The 19156-nt window shown below is 40.6% G+C and overlaps 1 protein-coding gene across 1 annotated transcript; it reads right to left on the bottom strand.

The window, feature by feature from the left end:
* Nucleotides 1–1535: 1535 nt before the first annotated feature.
* Nucleotides 1536–17743, bottom strand: NUP43 (nucleoporin 43). The gene is made up of 8 exons (XM_008052233.1): nt 16859–17743; nt 16118–16240; nt 15193–15270; nt 14381–14561; nt 11697–11832; nt 9632–9783; nt 4978–5100; nt 1536–2244 (listed from the first exon to the last, which is right to left on the bottom strand). The coding sequence occupies exons 1-8, from the start codon at nt 16976–16978 to the stop codon at nt 2015–2017; spliced, it is 1143 nt and encodes a 380-aa protein (XP_008050424.1). The 5' UTR covers nt 16979–17743; the 3' UTR covers nt 1536–2014.
* Nucleotides 17744–19156: the final 1413 nt, after the last annotated feature.

The following is a 19156-nucleotide window of genomic DNA, read 5'->3' as shown; positions in this document are numbered from 1 at the left end:
CCACACTGCTTTCCACAGAGGTTGCACTAGTTACACTCCCACCAACAGTGTAGAAGTGTTCCCTTTTCTCCACACCCTCTCCAGCAGCTGTTATTTTTTGAGTTGTTGATAATTGCCATTCTGACTGGAGTTAGGTGGTATCTCAGTGTGGTTTTGATTTGCATCTCCCTGATGATTAGTGAAGTTGAACATATGAATTATTTTTCTAGTAACAAAGTCTTAAAAAATTCGTCCCAGCAATACAACTATAAACAGATTAAATATTCCTATCACGCTGGGTATGATGGCTCACACCTGTAATCCTAGTACTTTGGGAGGCAGAGGTGAGAGGATTACCTAAGTTCAAGGGTTCAAGACCAGCCTGGGCAACTTGGCAAGACCTCATCTCTATGATAAATAAATAAACTAGCCAGGTGTGGTGGCACATGGCTGCTTGGAAAGCTGAGGTGGAAGGATCGCCTGAGCCCAGAAGATCAAGGCTGCAGTAGCCATGAGCATGCCACTGCACTCCAGCCTGGGCGACAGAGTGAGACTCCAACTAAGAAAAATAAAATAAAACGGAACATATATGCCACCACGCCCAGCCTATATTCTAAAGTATTGACAAAAACTCCAGAGGTAAGATGGCATAAAAGAAAAACTGAAAACATCTACTAGGCTAGAAAAACAAAATCTTACCATAATTACTATTACTAAGGTTATAAAGTAAATGAATGCATACTTCAACTGTGTAACCACAGTAATTTGCACTATTTGTACCAAGACTCATTAAGGTCTTGGGTCAATAATACACGTATAATCTAACAAACTTTGGAAGACAATGTCATAAAATTGTCTTAAAACACTACAGTATTAGTTCATTACTAACATTTCAGATAAAGATAAAGAGGGCAGATTTCTTTACTCTTACCATATAATTATATGACTATCATACTTGTTATCTACCAAATTTTAGTTTGGAAATCAGTCCATCAAATTCCATTTTATTACATAATATACAGTTTGGCAATTTCCCATCTATGTTGTAAAACTGTTAACAAGAGCAAAATTCCTTAGGAAAAATGTATTTTTTTTTTTTGCCTTTTCAAGAAAAAATTGGGTCTATTGCTGATAAAGTTCTGCTTAAGAAACTATTCTAACAAAGGAACTTGTCAAGACAATCACCTTTAAAAAAATTTGAACATGACTATAAATTTGTCATTTTTGCTCTACTTCTTTCTGAAGAAGTTTATTAAAATTATTAAGAAGCCGGGCTCAGTGGCTCAGCCTGTAATCCCAGAGCTTTGGGAGGCTGAGGTGAGTGATTGCTTGAGCCCAAGGGTTCGAGACCCGCCTGGGCAACTTGGTGAGACCTCATCTCTACAATAAATCAAAAATTAGCCGGGCGTGGTAGCGCATGCCTGTAGTTCCAGCTACTTGGAAGCGAAAGGATCGCCGGAGCCCAGCAGGTCTAGGCTGCAGTGGCTGGGAGCGGCCAACTGCACTCCAGTTTGGGTGACAGAGTGAGACTCCAACTCAAAAAAAAAAAAATTATTAAGGAAATATAATGTGGAAGAATCGAAGAAAATACTTGCAATAAAAAGAATAGTCATTAACACTGGCTAATGCCACTAGGGAGGAGTATATTCCATATACTGCTGATAAAAATTATAGGAACCTGCTGGCAGTTCCCATAACCAATGCTGATATGTGTTAAGTCCCATAATGCCAAAAATGAAGAGTTGGTTCTATGAACTGTCAATAATAGTCTGCTTGAAGTCAATGTATTCATCAGCACAAGAATCCCTCTGATATTATTCCCTATGTTCAAAATTTTTTGCCATTAATCATCGATCAGATTCTGCAACTGTTGTGAGTATACAGCTAACAAAAGCCGAAAGTAGGCATCAACATTGACAGTAGTTTATTGATGTTTTCCTTGCAAATTTCACATTTTCTGATAATAAAATTTTGCATAGAAGTTGGAATTCAAAGGGTTAATTGTTTTACATGAAATCTTATGATGACAGTACTTTCATGAAAAAAGTTGTCTAGTAACATAAATTGCTTCTGCATCAGTTCCACAAACAAGACAAGGACCTAAAACATCCAAACTGTTCACGGACAAAGTCTTATTGGGAAGCAAACTTGTGATTTCAATACGGTCTTTTGCAGGATCAGTGCTGAGCCAGGAACTTATAAGAGACTGGTGAACATTAGCTTGGTTACTAATGCTATGAGACAAAAAAGTGCTAGTTCTTCCTCCTGAGGGAGAAAAAAGAAAAGGGAAAAAAAACCTTTGAAGACTATTTTTATACAGCAAATATCTGAACTTCTATTATTTCAGAGAGGTTGTGACTTCAATTCCCAGAACAAGCGAAATAATTCCATTATCACATATCACTATTTTTGACAAGACATATTCAGTGATATTAAATATACAAATTTCCATGGGATAATGTAGATACAAAATTTGAAGTCTTAAGGCAGAGTAGAAGATTTAATTTGACCCTTTCTGTTTGTCTTTCAATGGAAAGTTTCAGAAAGGCAGCAAAATGGCCAGAAGACAAGTAGAATAAGAAAAAGAGAAATAGAAACTGAAGGTAAGACACAGAAACATAAGCTTTGGGTAATAAAAATATAGATACTGAGAAAATTTCTGAACATATTTCTAGGCAAACATTTCTAAAAATATGTATTTTTTTTAATATTTCTAAAAATATAAGCCTAAGCAACATAGCAAGATCTTATCTCTATAAAAAGTTAAAAAATTGGATCGGTCTCAGTGGCTCAGCCTGTAATCCCAGCACTTTGGGAGGACTGCCTGAGCCTGCGGGTTCGAGACCAGCCTGGGCAACTTGGCAAGACCTCATCTCTACAATAAAAAAATCAAACCTCATCTCTACAATAAAAAAATCAAAATAGCCAGGCGTGGTAGTGCGTGCCCATAGTTCCGGCTACTTGGAAGGCTGAAGCGGAAGGATCACTGGAGCCCAGCAGATCAACGCTGGGGTAGCCGTGAATGTGCCACTGCATTTCAGCCTGGGCGACAGAGTGAAACTCCAACTCAAAAAATTTAAAAATTGGCAGGGCATGGTGGTATGTCTGAAGTCCCAGCTACTCGGTAGGCTGAGGTGGAAGGATCACTTGAGCCTAGGATGTTGAGGCTGTAGTGAGCTGTGATGGTGCCACTGCACTCCCGCCTGGGTGACAGAATGAGACCCCCAACTTAAAAAAAAAAAGCCACACACGGTGGCTTATACCTATAATCCCAGCACTTTGGGAGGCTAAGGCAGGAGTACTGCTTGAGCCCAGGAGTTTGAGACTAGCCTAGGCAACACAGTGAGATCTCGTCTCTAAAAAAAATTTTTTTTAATTAGCTAGGCATGGTAACCCACACCTATAGTCCCAGCTGCTCAGGAAGCTGAGGCAGAGGGATTGCCTGAGCCCAAGGTTGAGGCTGTGTTGGGTTGTGATGGTGCCACTGCACTCCAGTCTGGGCAAGAGTGAGACATAGACTAAAAAAATAAAATAAAATAAAACCTAAAGTCCTTATCATGGCCTACAAAGTCCTATGGCATCTGCCCTTCAGCCATCAGTCCTTATAGCCTATCATTCCCCACCTTGCTGGTTGAATTGCTACCACAGTGGCCTTGCTATTCTCTGCCCATCTCAGGCCCTCAGTATCTGCTGTTTCCTCTGCCTGGAATGCTTTCATGTGACATACACCTTCACTTCTTTCAGGTCTCTGTTCAAATGTTCTTTCTGCTAAGTGGTCTCTCCTTGTACCTCTCACTAGAGTAGCCCTCCTCACCCTTGCCTTTATTCTTTATCCTCCTACTCTGCTTTATTCTTCTTCACGGTAATTATATTTGGCCCAGTTTTATTCCTTTTTACTTTCAGTCCCCTTTCCTAGTTTTCTGTGTTCCACTATGTACTTAAGGGAGACGGAGTCTGCAAACTCCATTTTCCAGGCTCCCTTGCCATCTGTCATCCAGATGGGCCCTGCCAATGTGGGGTATTACTGGTGGTGACTGCCAATGCGGGGTATTACTGGTGGAAGGCGGAGGAGAGGAAAAGCAGGTCCCTTCTGGCTCCAGGTTCCTGGCAACAACACTGGCAGTAGTTCTAGCCTGGTTAGACAGCACGTTTTCTGCTGACTCAGAACCAACTCTGACAGCATTTCCAACAGTGCAGCAGCAGGGTATTAACAATTTTTGATTTATGGGTTCTCCCCTTTCTTCCTATTTGCTCTCTCAGCACCCCTCCTATTCCCTTTTGTTTTTTCAATCCTTCTGACACATGTGAAACCAATTCCTTCTAGGGTAGTTTCTGACTGGACTCTTACTGATATATTATCTATTTTTTAGCTGTTTGCTAGAATATTTGCTTTGTGTAGAGACTCTTTGTTCTGCTCACTGTTGTAGACCCCAGTAACTACAAGAATGCCCACCATGTGGCAGGCACATTCAGTAAACATTTCTAAATGAATGAATAAACAAGGGAACTTGAGAACCACAGACAAATCCTCAAAAACAGAAAGCTTGGAAAAATGTAAAAAAAATACACAAACCCTTGATTACAAGTGAATGGTTTCTGGCTGACCGTTGCCTACTCCTGACTTTAATCAGGAGATTGGGCCTTTTAACCTAAGAAGAAACCAGTACCTTATGATGTAAAAGACCTATTTTCTTCTTGCCACACACCACACCTTGGCAATGCAATGCAAAAGAGTTGCCAATGTCTATCCTATAGCATGAGGGCCCAGGTCAATGGCACTTACATCCTGGCTGTCTGATGTGAGCCAGTTTACACCATTTCTAGTCATCAGCAGTACAGCAATAAGTGACTGACAGATTTCCAGCCCTACAATATTCAAATTTACTCTGAGGCAAGAAAAGGAAACATCTTGCCATTAAGTTAAAAATATGGGAATATTTAATTTGGTATTTAAAAGTATAATAAAATTACACACAAGACTCTTCATTAAAGTTTTACCTTGGTGAAACAGTGATGACTTTTCAGGTACATCTGTGGAGGCATCCCAGTGCCAGAGGGATCCATCTTCAGAACAAGTAAAGAGATGATCTGGGTTGGATGGGTGAAAGTGAACTTCCCACACTAAAGAGGTAAGAACCAAGAAGCTTATTCTTGTGCAGATGAGGTGAACAAACAACATGAAAACCCTATCTCTAGGCATCTTCTTTCATTAACTTCTATCACATACCTTCGAACTTCAAGTCCATGACAAATATAAAAGTCTTCAGAATTAAAGAAAAGACATAAAATAACTTTCTAATGGCTACATGTAGACTGGAAAAAGAAGCCAAGTAAAATTATTTGTTGTATTGGGCCAGAAAATGAATGAAAATAACTACTAAATCATTTTACCTATTATATTTTTTTAATGGAAAAGAATGACCATTTTTTTAGGAAAAAATATTTTTAAAAATTGGTAAGTTGCCTTATTTTTCAATTCCTGTCATTAATATATGAAAGTTATATTATTGGAAAGACTGAGACAGAAGACCCCAAGAGGAATATGCAACTAGATTTCTAAGAGGCAGAACCCAATATCAGTTCATGCCAAGAATCTGGATACTTCTGGCCTCTATCACAGAAATAGCAACTGGCTCCTAAAAGTCAAAACTTAAATGTTCCAAGAATTTGGTTCCAGTTTCCCATGGAGAGCTTTTATTTTTAAATTGTATTTGTTAATTGTTTATTTATGAAGAGAAACTATTTTTTTAGCCCACATTTCACGTACATAGTTCATGAACACAGGTCAGTGATAAACTATGTAATTCAACCTAAATAAATTCTTTCTATTCCAAAATCACTTTGCACTCTGAAAAATACCAGCCTTCCTCGTCTCTTCCAAATCTTTCATGGAATCATATTTCTGTAGAAATCTGTGTATGATTTCTTTCTTGGTTCAGCCACATCAAACTTACAGAAATATCCTTCCTGGCTGATGACATATGGACAGTCTGGAAGGCTTTTAAAAAGTCAATGGGGATTGACCCCTCACCCAGCTGTGAACTTTATGAGAACTTTGTGTGTCCAAAGACATCGGGACCAATGACTAGTCAGGAGTCCTTAGAAAGAAACCTGCAGCATGCAGATAAAACAGGCAGTCTGTGAACAAAGGTTCTATGAGTCTGGGCTAGGTGACTTTAAATAATCAGTATAGAAAGTGCTTAAAGTGTGGCATAAAAAGTGAATGGCAGCCAGGCTCGATGGCTCAGCCTGTAATCCTGCGCCTTTGGGAGGCTGAGGTGAGTGGACTGCCTGAGCCTGCAGGTTTGAGACCCGCTTGGGCAGCGAGACCTCATCTCTACAATAAATCAAAAAAAAAAAAAAAATCAGCCGGGCGTGGTAGCACATGCCTGTAATTCCGGCTACTTGGAAGGCTGAGGCGGAAGGATTGCTGGAGCCCAGCAGGTCGAGGCTGCGGTGGCCGGGAGCGGCCACTGCACTCCAGTCTGGGCGACAGAGTGAGACTCCAACTCAAAAAAAAAGTGAATGGCATATGACTGTAAGGTGGCAATCTTCATTCTGACAGTTATCACAAATAAATATCATCCACAAAACATAAAAAGGTCACCTTCCTCAGGAGAAGGCAGCGTTCTAGGTAAGTCCCTGTAAAGTACATTATAAAAAGTACTGTTTCAGACGGGCTCGGTGGCTCAGCCTGTAATCCCGCACCTTAGGGAGGCTGAGGTGAGTGGATTGCCTGAGCCTGCAGGTTCAAGACCCGCCTGGGCAGCAAGACCTCATCTCTACAATAAATCAAAAAATCAGCCGGGCGTGGTAGCGCGTGCCTGTAATTCCGGCTACTCGGAAGGCTGAGGCGGAAGGATCGCCGGAGCCCAGCAGGTCAAGGCTGCGGTGGCCGGGAGCGGCCACTGCACTCCTGTCTGGGTGACTGAGTGAGACTCCAACTCAAAAAAAAAAAAATACTGTTTCATTCAAACAAAAGGAAACAAAACAGCCTGTAGAACCATGCACAGATTACTCAAACTTAGATTTTTTTACATATTTATTTTCAAATTAGAAAACAGACCTTTACAAAACATTTCATTTCTAGCCAGGAGTCAAGATATGAGAGGGGGGACCTCCAAAAATACCAATACTTATTTACTTAAAAAACTGTGTATTTACTGTTACATGTTTAAACTTCAGTCATCTTCAAACACTCTCTATTTGATGCAATATGCCTATTGAGACACTTTTCCACTGCTCAAAACAGTTTTTGAACTTGTCCATTTTGATGCCTTTTAGTGCTTCTGCCATTTTTTGTTTCACCTCTTCCACCTGGACAAACGTTTCCCTTTGAGAACTTTTTTCATTCAGGGAAACAAAAAAAAAGTCACTCAGGGTAAGACTGGGTGAACTGGGGAGGGTGGGGCACAGGGGTCATGTCGTTTTTGGTTAAAAAACTGCTGAACACTGAGGATGGTGTAGGCAGGTGTGTTGTCATGGTGGAAGAACCAGTCACCTATTTGCCACAACTCACAAATGTTTCTTCTACAAATTGTGACGCAATTGTCTCAAAACTTCCAGATAAAAACTTTGGTTGACCGTTTGATCCAGAGGAACAAATTCCAAGTGTATTACAAGGAGCCCACCCTCCAAAAGATAATTCTGGTTTTTTTTGGGTCCCCCCTTATAAATTTAAAATAATACATTATAAGTCATTGCATTTGTATGCATTGTGTAACAATATATAGACAATTTTATTCAGTCTTTAATATAAACTTCTTCGAAATTGAAATTTAAAAATATAATCCAGCCTGGCACAGTGGCTCACACCTATAATCCCAGCACTTTGGGAGGTGGAGGCAAGAGGACTGCCTGAGCCCACGGGTTTGACACCTGCCTGGGCAATTGGCAAGATCTTGTTTCTACAATAAATCAAAAAATTAGCTGTATATGTAGTTCCAGCTACTTGAAAGGCCAAAGCAGAGGGATCGCCTGAGCCCAACAAGTAGAGGTTGCCAGTGGCCAGTCATGAGTGTGCGACTGCACTGCACTCTAGCCTAGGTGACAGGGTGAGACTCTGACTCAAGGAAAAAAAAAATATATAGATAGATATATAGTATATTATATATAATATAGTATATTATATATATAATATAGTATATTATAGTGTATAATTATATAATATATACATTATTATATATTAATATATATAATTATATTATATAGTATATTATATATATAACATACTATATATTATAATATAGTATAATATATAGCATATTATGAATTATATAGATAGTATATTATATATTAAATCCATTCTAGCATGATATCAAAGACAAAGTAATAAAATGACAAATTTTGGTCCATCCAAAAGAAAAAAAAAAATCTGCCAGAATAAAAAGATAATGCTGGGCACGGTGGCTCATGCCTGTACTTTGGGAGGCCGAGGTGGGAGGACTGCTTGAGCCCAGGAGTTTAAGACCAGCCTAGGCAACATACTGAGATCTCATTTCTTTTTAAAAAAAAAAAAAAGGTGAGCTGGGCATGGTGGCGCACTCCTGAAGCCCCTGCTACTTGGGAGGCAAGGCAGAGGGATTACCTGAGCCCAGAATATTTAAAAATATTTTAAAAAGACAGGCCAGGCACAGTGGCTCAAGCCTGTAATCCCAGCACTTTCGGAGGCGGAGGTGAGAGGATTGCCTGAGCTCAGGGATTCAAGACTAGCCTGAGCAACATGGCAAGCCCTCATGTCTACAATCAATCAATCAATCAATCAATTAGCTGGGCGTGGTGGCACATGCCTGTGGTTCCAGCTACTTGGAAGGCTAAGGTGGAAGGATAACCTGAACCCACCAAGTCAAGGCTTCAATGCCATGAGTGTGCCACTACACTCCAGCCTAACTGACAGAGTGAGACACCAACTCAAAACAAACAAAAAACAAACAAAAAATTTAAAAAAAGCAATAGCTTATATATCTATTGTTCCTGTTTTTTAGAAAAACATGCAATAATAAATTGAAGAGCACAAGAGATTAGCTAAAATGAAAAATAACTGCCTGCATTTGCTTGGGAAAAGGGCATTCTTGTACACTTCAGTATGGCAATATAAACTATATGATTATTACTTCTTCTAATAATGAAAAAGAGATGAGGTCTCGCTATATTGCCTAGGCTGGACTGCAGTGGCTATTCACAGGCATGATCATTGTGTACCATGTCCCTGAACTCCTGGGCTCAAGTAATCTTCCCACCTCAGCCTCTAGAACAGCTGGGACTATAAGTGTATGCCCATTGTGCCCAGCTTAAACTGGTATTATTTTTATGTAGAACACTCAGACAATATATTACAGCTTTAAAATTACACAAAGAGTTTATAACCAAGTCTTGGAGATGGTTAGTAAAAATAGGTTTAGCATATCAATTCTACTTCTAAAAATTTATTCTAATATAATGAGTATATAAAGATGAATATCTAAGGATATCCACTACAGTTTTGGATATAAGATGAAATGTGTTAAAAAACTTAAATGTCAAAAAGGAATTACTTATTTAAATTTATACAATTTAATCATTAAATAATTCTTATGTATTATTATACAAAAGTGCTTATAATACATCATGTAAGTCACCCAATAAAAAATTTCTGTATCTCCACAATACTTACTTTCAGCTTCATGAGCCTTCAGCAGAGATACAGGCATAGTACCTTGTCTAACATCCCAAATACTCAACATTCCATCCTGGCCACCGGTAGCTACAACATGCTGTTGGTTAGGATGTCTATCAACACAGTGAAGTGGCACTCGATCACCAGTCCTTTTATGGGAGATACAATGACATCAGATATATTGTAAAGTATAACTTATCTTTACAAGATAGTATAACTTAAATACACAAGAAAAATGCTTTATGTAGTAATTAAAAGACAACTTAGTGGCTGGAGATACTGGCTGAATCTTAAGCCAACAAATTGACTAGATTGAAGATATTTCTAAATAGTACAGTTTTGTTTTCTTTTTTTATTTTTTGAGACAGGGTCTCATTCTGTCATCCAGGCTGGAATGCCGTGGTGCAACCACAGCTCACTTCAGCCTCCAACTTCTGGCCTCAAGTGATCCTCCCGCCTCAACCTATGAGTAGCTGGGACTGCAGGCACGGACAACCACACTCAGCTAATTATTTGTTTTTTTGTTCGGGTCTTGCTATGTTGCCCAAACTGGTCTCAAACTCCTGTGCTCAGGTGATTTTTATGCTTTGGTCTTCCAATGTACTGGAATTACAGTCATGAACCATTGTGTTTGGCCTAAACAGTACAAGTTTTTTAAAAACTAAAGGCCAAAATTATTCATTCTCACTTCAACTTGGAGACATAGAATGCAAGAAAATTTAATGGTAAGATGTAAAAAACACATTTCTATTTCTTAGTTTTTTAAAAACATCATATATCAACTATACTAAATATTTACATTAAATGCTTAGTTTATATAATCATTTTATTCAGTTTGAAACATTCTATTTTCTTGAGAGAAAAGAAGGTTTTATACCTAAAAAGTTTCTGCTCAAAAAAATATCTTGAGTTGTATTTTGCCCCAGTCACATCAAGAGTATATTTTATCCATTAATGATGCAATCATTTAAAGAGCATACATTCTCCATTAAATAATGTAAACTTCAAAGAATCGAGACCAGCCTAGGCAATTATTTATTTTTATTTTTTGAGTTGGAGTCTCACTCTGCTGCCCAGATTGGAGTGCAGTGGCCGCTTCTGGCCACTGCAGCCTCAACCTGCTGGCCTCTGGCGATCCTTCCGCCTCAGTCATCCAAGTAGCTGGAACTACAGGCGTGCGCTACCACGCCCGGCTAATTTTTGATTAATGTAGAGATGAGGTCTCACCAAGTTGCCCAGGCGGGTCTCGAACCCGCGGGCTCAGGCAATCCACTCACCTCAGCCTCCCAAGGCGTGGATTACAGGCTGAGCCACCGAGCCCGGCTGGCAATTTAGCAAGACCTCATCTCTACAAAAAAATAAAAAAAGTTAGCTGGGCGTGGCAGCACACCCCTGTAGTCCCAGCTACTCAAGAGGCTAAGGAGAAAGGATTGCCCGAATAAAGCTGTGGTGGGCCATGATAGTGCCACTGTACTCCAGTCTTGACCGAGTGAGACCCCGACTCCAAAAACAAACAAACAAAAATTTAAAGAGTAAAGGCTCTGAGTAAGTAATACATCAGTAACTAAATGAAGCATGGCAGTGTCAAGTCCATCAAGTTATACTTGCTCTATCAAATTTAATCAGAGATCATTCTCTTCAAATGCTTTTAAAATACAGTATGGCTTAAAATCAGTTCTAGCTGGGTATTGGTGGTTCATGCCTGCAATCCCAGCACTTTGGGAGGTGGAAGCAAGAGGACTGCCTGAGTTCAGGGGTCTGAGACCAGCCTGGGCAGTTTGGTGAGATGTTGGCTCAACAATAAATCAAAAAATTAGCCGGGCATGGTGGTGCGAGCCTGTGGTTCCAGCTACTTGGAAAGCTGAGGCAGAAGGAGCCCAACAGGTCAAGGCTGCAGTGGCTGTGAGTATGCCACTGCACTCCAGCCTGGGCAACAGAGTGAGACTCCTACTCGACAACAAAAAAATAAACATAAGCAAAAAATAAAATAAAGTCAGTTCCTACAGACAACTCAGCAAATTATTTTTGGATTACACTGCTGAATTTTCAAATCAAAACTTACAGTGACAATATCTGAGAAGGCTCATTTCCTTGTTGTCTGAAATCCCATATTTTTAACTGTCCAATTGAATTTACTGTAAGAATCTCAGGAGTTCGAAGGAAGGTTACAGCATGGAGTGTACTGCTATCTGCATTGTCTAAAAATTTTAAAAATGGTAATGTGTTAGTAGGTCCCTTTTCCCCCAAGAAAATCTTAAAACACATTTCTTCTATGGATTGAAATACTACAAATACAATTTCTTTTTCTTTTTTTTTTTTTTTTTTGAGTTGGAGTCTCATTCTGTTGCCCAGACTGGAGTGCAGTGGCCGCTCCCGGTCACCACAGCCTTGACCTGCTGGGTTCTGGCGATCCTTCCACCTCAGCCTTCCAAGTAGCCAGAACTACAGGCGCGTGCTATCATGCACCACTAATTTTTGATTTATTGTAGAGATGAGGTTTAGCCAAGTTGCCCGGGTGGGTCTCGAACCCGCGGGCTCAGGCAATTCACTCACCTCAGCCTCCCAAAGGTGCGGGATTACAGGCTGAGCCACCGAGCCTGGCTAAATACAATTTCTAATAAGTCACAGTTTAAAGTTCTATAGAAAAATGCATGGTAACATACACGTTTAAATGGATTCTCTCTGGAAAAATATTGGGCAACCCCCTCAGGTCCCCTCCCACTGTGGGAGCTTTTCTGTTCTCTCAATAAATCTTACTTTCAAAAAAATAAAGAAAGAAAAATATTGCACACAGGACATATGAACTGTTTTCTAAATTGAGGATAGGGTTTTCACATATTCCTTTTTCTCTATTTTCTCTTAAGATTGCTACCTTGCTGGGCTCGGTGGCTCAGTCTGTAATCTCAGCACTTTGGGAGGCCAAGGCAAGTGGACTGCCTGAGCCCACGAGTTCAAGATCCGCCTGGGCAACTTAGCGAGACCTCATCTCTACAATAAATCAAAAATTAGCGGTGCGTGATAGCACATGCCTATAGTTCCGGCTACTTGGAAGGCTGAGGCCGAAGGACTGCCGGAGCCCAGCAGGTCGAGGCTGCGGTGGCCAGTGGCCAGGAGCGGCCACTGCACTCCAGTCTGGACAACAGAGTGAGAGTCCAACTCAAAAAAAAAAAAAAAAAAAAAATATTGCTACCTTGCATTTCTAAAATAGTTGTTCAAGCTCTTCTATATCCAATCTTATATCCCACTAGTCCCTAATCCAGAACTTCCACTCTATTGGGCCAAACTCCAGTTCTTCCTACAGAGACCTTATATTATTCTGCTGACTCATCCCAAATCTATTATCTTTACCCTCATTAACTTTCTCCTTCTCCATGAAGTCCTTCTTGATTGTTACAATGGCCCTTTTCTTTGATTTCCTAGAGTGTTTAGAATATATGGCACATAATTTAACATATTCTTTTTTTTTGAATTGGAGTCACCCAGACTGGAGTGCAGTGGCCGCTCCCGGCCACCACAGCCTCGACCTGCTGGGCTCCAGCGATCCGCCTCAGCCCTCCGAGTAGCTGGAACTACAGGCGCGTGCTATCACATCCAGCTCATTTTGATTTATTGTAGAGATGAGGTCTCCCCAAGTTGCCCAGGCGGGTCTCGAACCCGTGGGCTCAGGCAATCCACTCACCTCAGCCTCCCAAAGGCACGGGATTACAGACTGAGCCACCAAGCCCAGCTAACATATTCTTTAAACTTTTGTTTTGTGCTACTCCTCTACACTGCCACCAACTGATGGTCCTTAACAATTAAACAAGTGATGTAACTCAGAATTGAAAATTGTAATAAACACAAGAAGCTGATGCATGGGCTCAATTCCTATAGATTCTGATTCAAGAGGTACTGGGTAATGGACATTAAAAAATTTCTTCACCAGGTGCGGTGGCTCACGCCTGTAATCCCAGCACTTTGGGAGGCCGTGGCAAGAGAACTGCCTGAGCCCATGGATTTGAGACCAGCCTGGGCAACTTGACAAGACTTCATCTCTACAATAAATCAAAAAATTAGCCACGCATGGTGGTGCACACCTGTGGTTCGAGCTACTTGGAAGGCTGAGGAGGAAGGATTGCCTGAGTCCAGCAGGTTGAGGCTGCAGTGGCCATGAGCATGTCACTGCACTCAACCCTGGGTAACGGAGTGAGATTCTGACTCAAAAAAAAAAAAAAAAAATCAGGCAAGTCTGATTGAAGGTAGTTGAGAACCAATATAATAGAATCCCCTGCTGAAAACTTTCAATAGCTCTTTGGTTTTCAACCTAAAAAAATGTGTGGCTTTGCATTGTGGACTCTCTGCAACCTGGTCTCAATTTACCTTTCTTGCTTCATGTTTCATCTTTCCTATATAAATATTTAAAGTCAGGTCAATACACTTTTTGTCATTTTCTGACTGGCTTTATCCTCCCTATTTCCTTTGTCTGATGAGTCATCTTTTAGTATTACTTATGGCCTAGACCCTAGATAAAACTATCACCTGCTCCCTGATTCTTTATGTGATAATTCCTTCTAGTCCTGTACCCCTCAAGATTTCTATCTACTGTCAGTCACTCATACGGGCCTCATCATCACACTGTTGTGTCAAAGGCATCCTGCAGTGTATATTTTTATATCCCTCAAACATTTAACACTATGTTTACTTAGCATAAAGTTAAGTATTCAATTATTATAAAATGGATGAAAGAAATATAATGCTTTTTCTTACCTATAGTTCTTAGAGCTTCCTTGTGATCTGCTCTGAAGAAATTTATTCGACCATCTTCTCCAACAGTGACAATTTCTGGGTTGCTGCATACAATACCTGTGCATGGTGCACTGCTATAGGAAGGACTGCCTGGACCTGTGTGGTAGTGAGCTGCTGTCCACTGCTGGTTGACTGACAAAGTCTAGGCATCAGAAATGAGGATACTATTAAATCAAAGTTCTAAAGAACTAGCACTTTTTCCCAACAAGAATATCTTTAAGTGCTGTCTCATAACTTTCTCCTTTAGGGTACAGAAACCTAGAAACTACTTCCATCAAATCTCTGTATACACTAAATTAGATTTAAAAGAAATGTTGTTTATTAATGTCTCACATTTATCTCAAACTACAGAAATGGTTTTTAGGTATCAAGTAGTTAAATGTTCAAAAGCAACTCTTTAAATTCTTATGGGAATGAGTATACATCTAAAAACTAAATTTCTATCCCTTTATTCTAAATGACTCCATTAAGACAAGTATTTAACAAGCACTGGATCTTATATTTACCAGACACACTTATTAGTAAGGTAGTCTTTGTTAATCCTGTACTTTAGGTCTAAATTAACAGAATTTATTTAAAGAATACCCAATTTCAATAAAAGCAAACACAAATATGGTTCTAGAATCAATCTATCAAAAAGTAGGTAATATAAGTGATATTTTTCCCCTTCACATTTTAAAACTATAAAGCTTTACTATGTGTGTACTTATGAAACATAACCTTCCTAAAACTAATTATAATACAAATTTGCTTTTCAAACATAAGTTCTTTACCTGGTTATTCGGATGGTGAAGAAAAACTGTTACGCTTCCTGTTGATGAAGCAGCTACAATCCTTTCTTGGTCAAAAAACTAAATAGAAAACTTTTGCTTGTTAAAGATTCAGAGATACTAGTTAAAAAGAGGCCTATTTATTTATTTAACTACATGAGCAGAAAACCCTGGAACAGTTTTAAAAAGTAAAAGGCCTGTAAATGCTAGCAAATAAAGTGTGTCAATAGAATTTAAAGTCAAAACTGCTAAACAAAAGTATTTTCATGAAGAATAAACAATAATATGTTTTTCCTAAACACATTCACCCATAATTAATTTTGGACCACCACAATTAAGCTTTAGAAAAATATAATTCCTAGGGCTAGGCAGCTTTTTTTAGAGTAAAATGCAGGGACTCTTCAGACCAGGATTTGAAAACTTCATTTCATCCCCACCACTTAATATTGGTTTTGAGACCTTGGTCAAGATAAGTTCTCTAAGTCTTGTGGAGGGAGGGGTGTTTACTAATCTCCATTTAGGGAGTTCTTATGTGAATTCAAAAAACAAACGATGTAAACAGCCTTGCACAGTATTTGTCACATTACAAGCTCAAAAGGCATTAGTATCAGTTTTCCTCAGTGGCAAAACAAAAGTAACAATACTTGATTCATGGGCATGCAACAAGAATTGACTTTTTGCAAAGCACCCAAAACAGAGCTTAACACAGAGTAGATGGTCAATTAATTAAAAATGATAATGAAGTCTACATCCCCTTTCCCAGTCCTGATTTTGCCACTAAGTGGCTAAATGAAGCTGGGCAAATCATAACTTATAGAGAACTCAGTTTCCTATAAACCTGGGGTAAGACCAGGCAACTTTAAGGTACTCTACATCTTTAAATGTATTAATCTCAAAAAGTCAGTTTTTGTGTACAGTAAAGATTTACCTGTAAATCCATTACATCACCATGGTGTCTGATATCACACAATAATTGATGGTCTCCTTCAAATCCTCCATCAGAGTCCAAGTTTCCAAAATCTCCAATAGACCACAGCGAAACATAGTTTTCCTGTAAAGCAAAAAATTTTACCTTGAGATGACATACACATCAAAGTTGTGTTGCCTTAAGGCAACCTTGCTCAAAAAGCATCTCGGAAAAATGATATGGTGAGAGTTTCAAACAAACGAAAGCCAGGACTGGAGGCTCACACTTCCAATCCCAACACGTTGGGAGGCCGAGGCGGGAGGACTGCTTGGGGCCAGGAGTTTAAGACCAGCCTGGACAACATAGCGAGACCTCGTCTCTACCTCCCACCCCCCAAAAAAAATTTTTTTAAAACAAAAACAGCTGGGGGTGGTGGCTTGAGTCAGTAGTTTTAGTTACTCCGGAGGCTGAAGTCCAGGAGGTAGAGGCTGTGGTGAGCCATGATCGTGCCACTGCACCCCAGCCTGGGACACAGAGACCCCCGACTCAAAAATAAATTGAAAAAATAAAACGCACGAGCTACGAGACTCGGGAACACCATCGCCAGCTCTGAACTACAAGGCAATCGAGCCTGAGGCTGGAGCCTGGGGGACTCAGAAGTGCGAAAGGAGCCGGAAAATGAGTTAGCGCGCGGGCGGCCGGGGACACGGCTAAACTGGAGACAGGGAGGAGGCAGGGGCTCCTGACCCCGGGAGCGGATACCTCATTGTCCCAAGAACCTGTAGCGAACGTCTCCGCGGTCTGTAGGCTCCCTGAGGGCACCGGTCGCCAGCGGGTTTTGCTGATTTTCTGAGACACAAACTTTGCATAAATTTCCTCCATGCCCAAAGCAACTGCAGGAGGTAGAGTAAGAAGCCAGCGCTACGCGCACCTCCTGGCCCCGCCCCTTCCGGCGGAGCCCTGATTGGATGGGGTCTCCAGAAGTAGATGGTGGCTGAAGAGAGCCAATTCTCATCCGTAACCGTTGTAGGCACGACTGGCGTCCAAACCGGAGGAACCTGTCAGGTTCATCCTCACCGGGGCCGTTATGAGCAGAGGCAATAGCATCTGGGCCCTTGTGTCCTACACTGATTTTGTTCCTAAATCTGCAAAATCAGCATAGGAACACTGAGACATTCATTTATGCGATAACCTTGCAATGTAAAACTTAAGGAGCAAAAATAAAACAAAATCAATGCAGAAAAAATCACCTTGTAACCACACTTAAACGTTCAGTTGCAGGTCATAACGCATAGAAAACGATTCAAAATTCTTAAATTCTCATGGAAGTACCTCGGACAAAGTACCAACTTATTATTCTAAACTTCTCCTTCTTGTCCCCCAAACAAATCTTTGCTTCAAAGTTAAAATCCACTGTCAGGGCCTGAAATTGGAATTCCAAGACTCCAGTTTTAGTTTTGATGCCAATTGCCTAGCCTTGGTCAATTCACTAATGTATATAATTAAGAATGAGTTTGGTGATTCTAATGTCAACCACACAGGAATCAGTGTAATTATTGGTTACACCTGTAATACCCTTCCATTCCTCTCTACTTCGAGGATCAGTTCCTTTCTGTACCTTTTCCTGATGCCCCCAGTCAATGTTGATCTAAATAAACATAACATTTGATATGCAGACCACAAATGACTCATATTTTTGTCTTGTTGTTAGTCTCCTTAAGCTGTATATCCGTCCAGTTAGACTGTAAATCCTCCTGAAGACAGAAAGTATGACTTACCCATCTTTCTAACCTCCTTTGAGCTATAGGTATTCATAATTGTGTGTTGGTTGTTTCTTTTAAAAGGGCTATGATGTGTTGCTTATCTAGCTGATTTTTTTTTTAGTTAAACTTTCTCTGTATGCTTTTATCTGATACTGATAGTCCCACTTCAAAGTTAGTTTATGGAAGCACTACATGTAAATACAATCCATGTATTCAGTTTTAGAGACAGCTATCTGGTTCCTAGCAAGGACCTGACTCCCCACCCCCAACCCCAACAGGAAGACCATCAAGAATCTGTAGAGAGATGAAATGGAAAACTACTAAATTTTGCTCTAATATTGAAGTAAAGACCACTGTTTTTGCGTGATTTCATTTATGATCACAGAATCCCAGAAAACAGGTAATGTGTATTTCAGATTAGAAGCAGGCTGTCACATTTGACAATATCTGATAAGAAATAGAACTTTAATATTGCTGCTGACAGTGACATAGGTGTCTTAGCTTTGTTTCCGTCCTAAAAAAAAGTTTACTAGACTAAATGTGACTGGTTTCTGTCAGTCTCTGTTCTAATTAGGAGTCAGCAATTTGGATGCGACAGGCAATGTTCCCGGTCGGCTTCTCACACGTGGTGTTGCAGAGTTGATGGCAATAAAGCTATGGTGGAATTTGCGAGACTTAATTAGTTGGAATCGCACACTTGCACTGGTAGAATAACACATTCAACATAGGATACCATGGTATTTCTTAACCAATTGCAACTCTTTACGTCTGAATTGTCCTAAATGAGCAAAGCTTTGCCTCCCACACCACCCCCATGCTATGGTATTCTTCCACTTTGAATTCGTGCTTTAGGGAACAACCAGGGTCCCAAAGTTTCTGCTTAACCAGTGACGAGCTTGTCACAAAACCAGAGGATGGTGTACTCGGGTTAGGGAGGGCCTTTGCCCTTGGGGTCTATGAAGATGATTACTCTGTTATTCGGGCTCCACCACAGGGAGCCTTGACTCTAACCGATCCAAATATTAGTCAACTGGGTTGGGTGAGGTAGGACCGACGAAGCCCACCGTCTAACAATCTGAGCAGCTATAGGAGCAGATCCGCCGCTCGCAACAGCTGACCCAGCGGCGGCACAGATCGACCCCGCCATCCCGCCGTCGCACTCGATCACCGGAGACGCAGCCAGGAACGCGACCGACCACGCCAGGGGCCACCTGGCCTGGCCTCAGGGCGAAGGCGGTGCGCAGTCCGAGGCCTCAGAAAGGGACACTCAGCGGCAGCGGCGGCGCTGACTCAGCTC

Source organism: Carlito syrichta, unplaced genomic scaffold (assembly GCF_000164805.1).
Source record: "Carlito syrichta isolate Samal-C Ts95f unplaced genomic scaffold, Tarsius_syrichta-2.0.1 Scaffold268496, whole genome shotgun sequence".
NCBI lineage: Eukaryota > Metazoa > Chordata > Mammalia > Primates > Tarsiidae > Carlito > Carlito syrichta.
Note: the sequence above shows the minus strand (reverse complement) of the source record. Positions and strands in the feature narration are given on the sequence as shown.